We start from the raw sequence: 12,452 nt of genomic DNA on the forward strand, positions 1-12,452 counted from the left end.
AATGTGTGTCATTTTGTGGCTCATTGCTTCATCTTATGATTATGACGTTCACTGATGCAAACACAGTTTTGTCTCACTCACCAACCCGCCGGTGAGAACGGCTCCCTGCGCATCAGGAGGCCCTGCAGGGAGCTCGGAATATGGACTCCCGTATCCGCTATGGCGTAGATATAGTGCGTTATGTAACATGATCTGAGCTGCCCCAATAAACAGCACAAGCGTGAAATCTAGGGCAGAATGCCCAGCATCCCAAGACGTCTCTGTGAGCTTTGAGATGTACCGATGTAACGCTGAGCCAAGCTCCAACTGTGTCGGGCCCGAGCATTACGCACAGCAGTTTAAACAACAGCATGTGGATATTTTCACTAAACTCACACACATATGTTTGCTTTACTCAGAAATGCATGTGCATACTCGTCTCTGTCATATGAGCTTTTTTGTTTGGGTTGTCTCAAACAGTAGTAGAGATTTTACCCTTCACAAAAAAAAGGGCATTTTTGGCATAATTAATGGTAAAAAAATATGTTACATGTCCTATGGAAGGCGCTTTAATCTTTGGTTAAACTCAACTCTTCATTCTCCTGACCAGAGCCAAGATGATGTGCGAAGTGATGCCCACCATCAGCGAGGACACGGCGCTGAGCCAGCGCGGCTCGCAGAGCAGCGCCTCGGATCCGGACTCCCACTTCGAGCAGCTGATGGTCAACATGCTGGACGAAAGGGACCGACTCCTGGATACGCTGAGGGAGACCCAGGAGAGCCTGGGAATGGCTCAGCAGCATCTGCAGGACGTGATCTACGACCGAGACTCCCTGCAGCGCCAGCTCAGCTCCGCCCTGCCACAGGTAGGACACGGCGACGGAGCAGAAGATTGGAGATTTGAAGTTTGTTACTGAATGTTGTGCATGAATGAATGAGTCATGTATTTGTTGTTACTACCAATTCCTTAATCTTATATAGGTTTTTTTTTTTTCATTTTATTTTGTTTAAGAACATTTTTATGAGTTTTCTTTTTTGTCATTGAACTGGAGCATTCCCTTTGACTTCTACATGCTAACTTTGGTTCTGTACTCCGGTTTCCTCCCACAGTCCAAAAACATGACTGTCAGGTTAATTGGCCTCTCCAAATTGTCCCTAGGTGTGAGTGAGTGTGTGTGTGCATGGTTGTTTGTCCTGTGTGTCTCTGTGTTGCCCTGCGACAGACTGGTGACCTGTCCAGAGTGACCCCGCCTCTCGCCCGGAACGTTAGCTGGACATAGGCACCAGCACCTCTCCCGACCCCACTAGGGACAAGGGTGTAAAGAAAATGGATGGATGGATGGATGGATGGATGCTAACTGAATTCAAGCTAATTCTGTTAGCTTATCGAAATGAAATGGTTGACATTCCAAAATATATGAGCATGTTATGTAGAATATTATGTTTTAATGCTGCCATGACTGCAGCAGTATATTATTTTATATTCTCTGAGAAGCAAGAGTCACTCTAAGCAGGACCTGGGTCATTCGCCGTTTAAATGCTGCAATAATATTAGGATTATATCACTACATATGAAGGGCCTTCAATAACATCAACACTTGATGTTTCTATTTTTGGAGATCCCAGTGTGTTTAAGGCAGTACTGTAGTCAATCCCTAAAGTTGTGAAGTTTGCTAACCCTTATATAACTATACAGTCACAGAGCTATCCCTGTCTTTGTTGGTAGCTCAGAGGCTGTGAATCAAATCTGCGTAGAGCACAGTGATGAGACGAAAATGTTGGTGCACTTAGTTAATTTTTGCACAATGTGAGGAAAGAGAAAGATCTTGCATAATATTTCCTTTGGGAAGTGGAGATTAGCACTTTTAAAAAGAGATCCACTAAGTCTTTTCACTCTGATATCAGAACACTCGGGAGTTTTTTTTTTTTTTGTAGACAGAGAATAGACTGTTCACATGTGATGCATCACATTTAATCCACATGGCTTTTAAAGATCCATGACCTCAAACATCTAATCTGCTTAGCATGAAAAGTATATCTTCCTGTGTTAAATTAACCCAGAGACACAAAGTGTTTTTATTTTGAAATAGCTTATTTAGATCTGCAGCATCGGAGGATTTACCACAACTTAACACCCCGGCCGAGGTACTCCGTCCTGTCAAAGTGAAATAACATTTCCATTATCAGACAATTTCTCTGATCTGCCCTGGCAGCAAATCAGTGTTGTGATGTATTGTTCGTCATAGTGTAATGACAGAGCTGACATACTGCTCAAGCGCCTCTCCTGGTGTCTGGCTTAAATTAGCTGTCAGTGAGATCCTGCTAGAAATGTCCTGGCACAAACCATTCTGTTAATTAATCTGCTGTTTTCTTATTGGCCTGTATAATCTCCATTTTAGTTAAATAGTTTGTGATGCCGTTTTTTTAAGCCTTGGTAATCATACAGAGGCTTTTTGCCAGGGACATGTTTCAACAGAGTTTTCTGCTTTTTTTAAAATTATCATTTAAATGTGATGGAAGCAGCCAACACTACTGCATGGGTGTTGTGTGAATTAAACTCTAATGATTTCTGCTATGTGTGGAAATCGCTAAAATGAATGTATATTGCAGATTTTTAGTAGACTTGTTGTTGCATTAGAGCCCAGTAGATTGCTTTCAGGTCCTTCTCTTTTATTTGGTAGCAGTGGAGGGGATGGATGAGAAGAAGCAGATTTTTTTCGGGACATAACCGGCCTCATTTAGTCAGTAGACAGCCTGCAAATGTGCTTTTACTGATATCACTCCCTTGTTTCTAAAGCCTAGAGCTCTTGCATGATTAGATGTACCATAAACGTCCTTTTTTCCCGTCGGTCTCCCTACCTCGCCTTCATTTCTCTGTTTCTGCCGTCTTTGGCTTTTCTTTATGTGCTGTTGTGCCCTATGTGTCTTTCTTTTCTCCCTTTTTTCATTTTCCATCAGAGGTCACGGCTCTCCAGCTCTCTGTGACACTTTCGTCTGATGGGAGTGACATTTGCCATCCCCACTAGACGCTTCCAGGGACACTCCCCTCCCATCCTCAATTTCATGCATAACAATCCAGCAGTACCCATCCATTCCCCTCCTCATCTTTTATATTTTCAATTTTTGTTTTTGCCAGGCTGAGGAATGGCAGAAGCCACCATTAGCTTTACAAGTCACTGCAATTATTGCAGAAGAGCTGTTGTGAATGTCTACTTAAAAATCAATCTCCACGCATAATCAACCCTTTAATTAAATGCACACGTTGGGTATGTTGAGAAAGCCGCGCTTGCAGATGCATCTGAAAGCAACACAGACACATTGCAAAACTATGTGAGATGTTGCATTGCAGCACCAGCTGAAACAAATTTGAAAATCCCGTTTTCACAATTACTCTTCTTGGCTGTTGATCCATATTTCTGCTCTGAGTTATAGTGCTTATTTAAAAAAAAAAAAAAAAAGCAAGTTTATTGGTGTGTTATGAACCTTGTGATAGAAGGAATAAACGTGGTTTAAATGATTGTGATGCCCCTTCTTTGCCCATAGCTTGTTCATTTTAATTATTTCGTTCTCACTTGTACTCGGTTCTGAGGAAGCGGAAGGAAAAGACACACAGAGCGCGCAGACAAACCGTTGCCTGGAGTACGATGTAACCCTCCTTCATCCCCCAGTGACCCCTGTCGTGTCACAGACGAGCGAGCTGGCGGACCAACAACATTCTCCGGAGCACTCATCTGTGCATTACTGTAGAAAGGCCCCGCGGGCCACAGCACAGCTTCCCATGCTGGCTGTTTCCTATTGCCAAACACAGTTTCATAGAGACCTCTGCTGCAGCTAATCCTCCTCACTGCCACCAAGCTGCAGTCCTCCAGAAATACACGTCTTATCACCTACTGGACAGATGTTTTAAAGGAGGAATCCTGGCTCTTGTTGACCTGAAAATGTGACATGTGCAGAGTTTGTCTTTGTGTGCGACCGCATAAATGGTCAGCAGGTGTTTGGACAAGCAGAGACTGGTATTTATATCTAAGAAGGTGATGGAAGCACAAACATAGCTGCAGTTGGGTTTAATGCATAAACTTCTATTATTGTCACATTGCAACCGACGCTGACGTGGAAGGGAAAGAATAAATAGATAAAAAATATCAATAAATACGCAGAGAATTATGTTTGTAAGGTGGCAAAATGTGGAAATGTTCAAGGATTATGATTTTTTTTATTTTTTTATTTTTTTCCAAGGAAGTGTTAAAGTTTTTGATTTGGACATCTTCTAAAATGCCAACATTTTACAGGATTTAAAACTCTTGTTAATGGAGATTCTCTGCACCTTCAGCATGACCTTACAGCCTCCAAATGTTGATCTGAGTGCCGTTATCTGGCCAGTCATACAGTAATGAGACACCGGCCAACACCACTGCTGTAGTGAAAGCTAAGACTGGACCAAATTGCTGTATATAACAGAGAATCGATCTGTGGTTTTCTCATTCATAGCTTGTGCACCTGCTGTAAGACGCACCGATCCTGTCTGTTTTCTGCTCATATCTGCCATGGTTGCTGATTAAATTTGGCATCATAATTATAGTTTAATTCTTTATAGTTGCTTTTGTAGTTTTTAGGAAAAAAAGATGCAATGCAATCGCTCGAAAGGATTTAATATAGGCCCTTTTATGCTTACATCCCAAAATTAGCATTTATTATAACGGATTGTGATAGTCTGTGGACCGCTCTGGTGGTGTTTAGTGAATACAGAGAGCATGTCGGTTCAGTGAGAGGAAGGAGGAAGAGCGTCTGACGAGAGCAGTGTGTAGAAATAAAGATGACTAAGCTTGTCCAGAAGATGGATGGGGAGCTGGATCCATCCACCGTCTTCCCTTCATTTCTCTGCTCGTCGTTTCTCTTGCCGTTGCTTGTTCTGCAAACCCCAAGGGCTTCAGCAGCCAGTCAGCTGGTCTCCTCCGCCGGAGCAGCACATGATTTTCCATGATTACTGTTATTGTTTGTGCCCCAGTTCACGGCGCATGTAGGCTAGATGTGGGCTGATTCTCCTCAGGACCAGAGGAGAAGCCTTGGAAAAGGAAAAGCTACGATGGCCGACTCCTCTAAAGTCAAGTGCTGACAGTCTTCAGAATACATAAGTGTATCTCTGAGACTGACGATGTCATGCAGAAGATCATAACATCTTTGGTTCTGTACACAGTGGCTTTGTTAAGGATCACTACTCTGAACTGTTTCTGCATTTCTCAAGTTACAACCACAGCTGTTGGTGTGTTTCTTATGGATTTTACTTGACTTTCCTGTCCTGTCGGTTTAGGTGGTTCTTCAGATGACGGATATGAGATGTTTAACGTTTTGCTTCTTTTTTTACAACCTAAACTTCAACTGTATTTCTGTCCTGCTTTCTGTCGCTTCAACTTCATGATGTTTGTTGACTATTATCTGACAAACCTGTGACGTCATTGCAGAACAGCTGAATTTATACCCTTATATTTTTAATAATGTATGCGCAGATGGAGCATAAATGATATTAGGAGGCAGATGTTTACGTTGGATTTGATTTGAGGTCATATAAATCCAAATTCAAGCCACTTTGAGATATTTCTTAAGAAAAACTAAAACCCACATATCAAGATGACAAAATGTAAAAAGTTAGTTTTATTGATGCTTTTTCAATTCACTGTGTTAACACCGTGATTAACACATTTGAACCATTTCTCTTGCTTGTAAATATTGATTTAAAAAGTAGAACCAGTCTATTTTTTTCTGCCTAGTTTACCCAGAAAGCATTGCTTCTCGTCTTTCCCTTTAACTCCTTTAATCTTCAGCAGGGACCCGGACAGGTTCTTGGCACATAAACGCTATGCAGAGCCGTACAGAGTGACTGTAATGGCTCCATCAGAGATACTTGATCAATATTCTCCAAAGGTTAGGGTCAGATGAGACGGGTCTAGTCCTGTGGGCGAGTCACTGCTGGTACCAGCGTCCATCAGATGGTTTTGGGCGACTGTTATCTGGGAGGAGACTGTTCACGACCGTGTAGCAGATGTAATTATCTCGCTGGTGATCAGCGCACCAGACTGTAATGGTGCTGCGAAGTGGCTAAGTAGCAGGAACATAGATCAGCCTAACAAGGCAGCAGCATCTGGGTGTTTATTTATTTCAGCTCTGACTCAGATATTCAACACGTAGCCTAAATTGTAGAAATCAGTTGGATATAAAACAACACATAAGAGGGAAGAAATCAATTTTGTAGGTTGAAACAAAACACAGGGGGCTATTTGAGACTAAAGCCAACAGCAGACAACTTTTATTCACACATAAGCAGTGCACTTTGTGCGTTTCTCTCCAGTTATATTATAATAAAAATGAGCATAAAGATTTTAGTACCCAGACGAGATAAGGTCGACTATTTTTCACCTAGCAGTGGTCAGATTTCTGGAAGACTGAATCTGCTTTAAAATGATTTTGAGAAATGTTGATGTAATGTTTGAGCATTAGGTATGGAAACAATAGCTTCAGAAAAAATACCCTAAAATCGGATTAAACCTGAAACATGACAGGATGTAATGACTTTCTTTTGTAGTAGCAAATCTGTATTTATTTATATCGTTGCAAAAATAATGGACCACATTACACTTATAATAATGTATATTTGCCTTTTTAGTTATTTTGAAATATACACACAGATAAAACAGACCAGACACCAGCAACATTTTGTATTAGACTTAAGAAAACTGGAATATAGTGCAGAACGTCCTCCCTTTTTTTCTTCTTCTGCTCTTTCTAAGCAGCTGCTTTGTTTGTAAGAGAGAAAAAAGTGAAAACCTGTAAAAGCTGGAGAAAACTGGCCACTGTGGCATCATAGAAATAATGCGGTGTAAAGTTCTTGTGATTTCAAATCGTTGATGCCTAATGTGTTCCCATGCATAATGAGTCTTCGGCAACTATTGCAGTGTATGCAGTCAAACTTTGTGCCTCTTGCAGTTTTATGAATATAAATGATTGATGATCAGTGCATTTGGCTTCAGTTAGTCTGAATTTTCCCTCTTCAATCTTGTGGAAGCTGCAGAGATGTAAGAGATAAACTGCATCCATCACCTTGTGATCTTCAGCATTTTAAGCAATGTCACGTTTCTGTTGTTCAATTAGCTAAGCATTACATTAGCATGTCAAATTCAACTTCATAGCGCTTTTGATTACCTAATAATTATTCCAAACAGTGCTTTATGGCCATTGACAATGATGATTACAATGACGATAAGTTCACTAAAATATGAAACTCTTGAATTGACAGAGGCAGTCACACTGTGACAACTCTTAACAGAACTAAGCTTCAAACAGAGACAACTGAAATGATACGACTGAACCAGAGAGGGCTGCTGGTACGTACAGAAGGACTTGGACTGCATGGAAAACAAAAAGGAAGATTAAATCAAATTAACGATTAAACTAAAACTCAAGTACTGGACTTTGACTGACAGCTGTAGAAGAAAACTAACAAAATCAGAGGTGACCAAAGAAATAAAACACATGTGATGTCTAGTCACTGATGCAACCTCAGTTAGCAACTTAATACGATTCAGAAATGCAAAGCGATGTGATTTTCGTGACGGCCTCCTCGGTGCGACCTGCCATCTTGCAGACAGCCTCTAATTCACCCTTTACTCCCACTTTTTCCAGCTTACTGACACACTGCTCTCTCATCTGACCCTAACCTCTTAACTGCTTTGCCATAATTGTCACTGTGTCTCATCAAACCCCCATCTAACAACAGAAAGCCTCGTCCTTCTCGCCGTCCCCGGAGAGCCTGCGTCGTCCCTCTTACCGGCTGATTGTTATCTAATTTTAGGAGTTTGTATTTTTTTTCCAGCTTCATAAGCAGCCAGTCATTTGTTTGCCACCCTCGTCAGCTTTTATTAATATTCTCCAGCTGACATGCTAAGCACAGGCTGCCTTGTAAATTCCTCTTACGAGGATGTCGGGTGTCATGTATTTCGTTTATCTCTCCTAAGCTGCTCAAGTTGGTGTCTCACATAATATTAACGATTAATAAAAAAATAAAAGTTGTTCTCAACTGTTACTGAGAACTCTGGAGTATTTTCGGCAGCAAATGCGAATGGAGATGGAGAGAGATTTGATAAAAGCTAATTAAAAAAACGTTGGTGTTTTTTATTACTTTGTAAATAAAATACTATATGTCAATAAATATGTTTTCTTCTAGTAGGAAATCTATCGTGTGCGCGCGTTAGCTTAGTTATGTCTAGATTTAGATTTATGAAGCCATATGGACAAACTATAAAATCGAAATGATGAAATATAATTACTGTTATATCAACAGTAATTCATTTATTTCATAAATCTCAAAGCACAACTTGGTAAATTTTATTCCAAGTAATGCCATTGCCTTGACAACAGTGAATCATCACGTTTGGAATATTAAATAGCCTAAAATAATGAAGATACATTTAGAAAACTCTCAGTTTTAGAATGAAATATTTCAGTTTGATCATCAAAGTAAGGTTAAAAAGAGAAAACAGTTTAAAAATGTAAAGCTAACAAAGCAAACATGGCTTTCTGAAAAGGTAATAGCTCCTGATAACTGATTATTGTTTTTCCAAAAGGTTTCTGTTTACAGCCTTCATCCATATAGAGTCCTGCCGCACCAATCAGTTGGCCAGACATTTGTAAAAATGAACATCTTTACTGATCTATAACAGGCTTGATCTTTTTTGTTCTATTCTTATTACATTTTCAGACGATGAACACATCAATAACAAGCCATTTCTTATGTATATAACAAAATTCTGAAAAAAATATGAAAATAAAAGTAACAATCATTAAAAAAAAAAAAATTAATGTTAGACAAATGTTATGGATGTTTTCACACTGCCTGTGTTGACAAAACTGAATAACATTTGTTGCGTTCTCATTGTCTCAAATTTCTCGTTTTCATCATTTATTTTATGGTTTGTTTCTCCCCAAAAAGCCTGAATAATTGTAAATTACATCTCTTGAGTTTGACGCACTCAGCGCTCTTTGATGTCATCTCCTCCTGTGAGCAGAAGTGCACGTGTTTGAGCTTATATTTGTGTAGGTGGGAACAGAGCAGGGTGTTGTGTTTGCATCACTGCAGGAAAAAAACTTGGTTGTGACTCAGAGCCTGAGGCAAGAAATTCTCAAACCTTCATCCTCACACACACACACACACATTATCCTGTCCTCACACACACACACTCTTTTTGCTGGCTTTGCCTGAATGAATTAGAGGACTGGTCCCCCGAGATCCTCTAAAGTGAGCAGAAAGAAATGAGGTTAAGACCAATACTTAATGCTCCTTACTATGCTGACCTGGAAATGTAATTTCACCCGCAAAAGCCAAAGCCTGGTTAGTTTGATTCCAGCTGTGATAAATGCAGCGTATTAACAAGATGCATGCTTCAACAACTCAAAATGTAAACCAGTAGTTCTCTCTGGTTGAGGATTATCTGGGATTTAGACATTAATTTCCAACAATGGCATGTCGAATAAAAAGGTTCTAATTCGATTTGGGTTATTTTAAAGCTTCCGCCGAGTCCTCAGCCAGGACTCTGGTATTGACTGGTTGTGTTTTATTTATTTATTTTTCTTTACAATGCAGCTGGTCCCCATTAATGGATACTTTTTAGCTTCTTGATGCTCCATTGGAAAGCCAGATATAGAGCATGATGTCACCAGCTCTTGGCACCAACTAAGAAGCTTGTTGAAGCTCTCCTAAGAGAGCCAATCTCATGATAAGCTCGCGCTTATGGCAAGCTTTAATACGTGCTGTTGCAGGTCTGAAAAAAAAAAAAAAAAAAAAAAACATCTGCATGCAGTATCATTAAAATCATTTTGCTCATTGCCACTTATGACCTTTCTGTGATTAGCAGGGCTCTTCCATGTTGTCTGTATTTTTTGTGTCATCTCTTATCTAGGAGATATTAAGAAAACACTCTGGTTCAGACCTGTTCATCCCTTGCTAGAAAACATGTGAAAAAGCTGCTTAACAGATCTAACAGCAGCAGCAGTTAGTAGATCTTCTGCTAAATTATCGTTTTATTTGATTAAAGCAAGCTTCCTGCAGTCACAGGATCTTGTGCTTTATTGTGACTTTGGTGTGAAATCATATCCACTGATGTAAAACAAACATTTAAATTAACATTCCTTTAGGCCTTCTTCACACAAAACTTAATAAAATCACACCATGACCTTCCACTTCCGTCACAAATAGTTTTCAGTGTCTTGCAGAGGTTTTTCACACCCACTCCAGGCTGCCAGTTCTCCATTTAATTCCAGTGCAGCTGCTATATGCATCCCATCATGCTGCTGTTGAGGCCAAATGCAAAACAATAGCCTCGTCTGCAAAACATTTTTGTCATAAACCTGCAAAGACAAGTCACTTCTGTGCTCCCTCAGTCGGGGATACGGGGATATCCTGCACAGCTGTGAGTTGAAACATTCAGCGGGATGCTAAATGTGAATGGAGGTGTTGTACGCCATCAGCACTACAAATAAAATCTGAGTTGTTCATCTCTTTACCAAACAATAATGGGGAATGAATTTCTGAAAGCTATTCTGCTGTTATTGAAGCAAAGGATTCTGATTTAGATTGAAATATCACACCAGAGTTGCTTCAACCTGAAAAGTCAGCTTGTCCCTCTACAGTTTTATAAGTATCAGTGTAATAAGTTGTATTTGAAACACCAAGCAAGGATTAAGGGCCACAAATAAGGTTAAGATCAGTCATTGACCCTACCATCCATTCCATAGGACCAAATTAAGCAGTTCATATTGTTTATAATATCATTTTACAATGTCTTTCTGCCTGTTCCGTTCTTTAAAACTGCTTTTCTCTTATAAACATCATAATATTATTTCTTGCAGGCTGTCTCAGGCTGTCTCTGCACCTGTTATTGTCTCTGTTCCATCTCAGTGGATTTAGGCGTCTGCAGGGATGCCTGTGTAGATTGTGTTAGAGGAGAAGACGGTGTAAAGTTTAATTAACAAGAAAATAGATGTATCTGTTTTACTAAAGATAAATGGGTGATCAGTGGAGTGATGATTAATAAAAAACAGAAAAAAAAAATAGAAAGCAGACTCATGTTTAAACCTGATGAAGACGGTGTATAAGAAATAAATGTTGCCCAGAAGAAGTGATCCCTATAACTTTGATTTCTCAGACTGCTTCCGTTAAAATGGAACAAGTTACTGAATGGAAGCACATACCAAATTCTGCCCTGGGCTATCTCCAAGGCAACATATGCATTCACTTAGACTCGGTTGTAGAGGGTTTTAAAATACAGCAGTGTTAACACATGACCTGTGAGGAAATGTTCTCTCAAACGCCAGTATGTATGAAAGTGAGAACTAAAATCTTCAATGCCTTTGTAGTTTCTCCTTTTGTCTTTGAATCTCTATTCTTTCATAGACTTGCTGGATGTTCGTAATTTCTCCGGCAGATATGGCAACAACTTACCTCTGACCTACAAAGAGCCCACATCCAGCCCACTGACATGACTCAGCTCCCCTGCTGGGCCATATGTCTGCCTGCGCCAACAGCACGGTGCATTTTAATGCATCTTTTCATCAAATGTCCTGCGCTGGCTAAAATAAACCTCCATTTTAGCAGCTGTGTTATACGACATGAATAAGGGATTTTCATTAAGAAATGTAGCATGTTTCAGGTTGCAGGTGCAGTTGAATTAGATTCCGCTGCACAAATGCAGCGTCTCCATTAATGCCACATGCAATTCTGAATGGAAACTGTGCAATTATTGATTCCCTGAAGGAGCAGATATGAGTTTCTCTCTTGACAGCCGCTTCATCTTGTGTAACAAGTTGATCTCTCCTAGAAGCGCCTTGTATGTTTTGACTCCATGTTACTGTCACTGAAGCTACTGTGGTCTATAATCTACAAGGGGAAGCTTACAACCTGGTATAAAGCAGCCTTGTCAAACCTGTAGAAATTGGCAAATCACTCAACAGGTTCAGAAGGGCAATTTAAGGTGTTAGACTTTTCGTTCTCTGGAGGGTTTCTGATTTGTCTTTGGAAACTGTGTAAAGCAACAGAACTGATTTCTAGTTTAAAACTGAAATTAAACTAGAAATCAGTTTAATTTCAGTTTTTAGTCAAATATTCAGCAGCTCAGTGGCCCTGTCTTTGTAATCCCAAAGTTAAAGTGTGGCATATCCCCAAGGAAATTCTTGGGGATATGCCACAAACCGGAACGTGTCGCTGACGACACAGCCAAATTTGCAGTACAGTCATTCCGCCACACGTTGCGCTATCTGAAAAATTCCAACGGTTTCTGAAAGGGGAGACGTTGCACTTTCCAGCCAATATCAGGTTATTATGGTAATTTCACAGCTGCAGCTGCAGAGAGTGAAATTAACCAGGGGGCCACTCTTTAATTGACGGTAAATTGCGAAAATAACTTGCTGGATATTGAAAGTTCCAGTTG

The 12,452-nt window shown here is 40.1% G+C and overlaps 1 protein-coding gene across 10 annotated transcripts in view; it reads left to right on the forward strand.

Moving 5' to 3' along the window:
- ppfia2 (PTPRF interacting protein alpha 2) overlaps positions 1 to 12,452 on the forward strand; it is a 126,640-nt gene that overhangs the window by 26,061 nt on the left and 88,127 nt on the right. For all 10 annotated transcript variants that reach the window (XM_017302805.1, XM_017302801.1, XM_008400421.2 and 7 more), the window contains one exon: positions 590 to 845. In XM_017302805.1, coding sequence (XP_017158294.1) covers positions 597 to 845 — 249 coding nt within the window. In that variant the 5' untranslated portion in view covers positions 590 to 596. The remainder of the gene's footprint in view (positions 1 to 589; positions 846 to 12,452) is intronic.

The sequence above is a fragment of the Poecilia reticulata genome, linkage group LG23 (assembly GCF_000633615.1).
Source record: "Poecilia reticulata strain Guanapo linkage group LG23, Guppy_female_1.0+MT, whole genome shotgun sequence".
Classification (NCBI taxonomy): domain Eukaryota; kingdom Metazoa; phylum Chordata; class Actinopteri; order Cyprinodontiformes; family Poeciliidae; genus Poecilia; species Poecilia reticulata.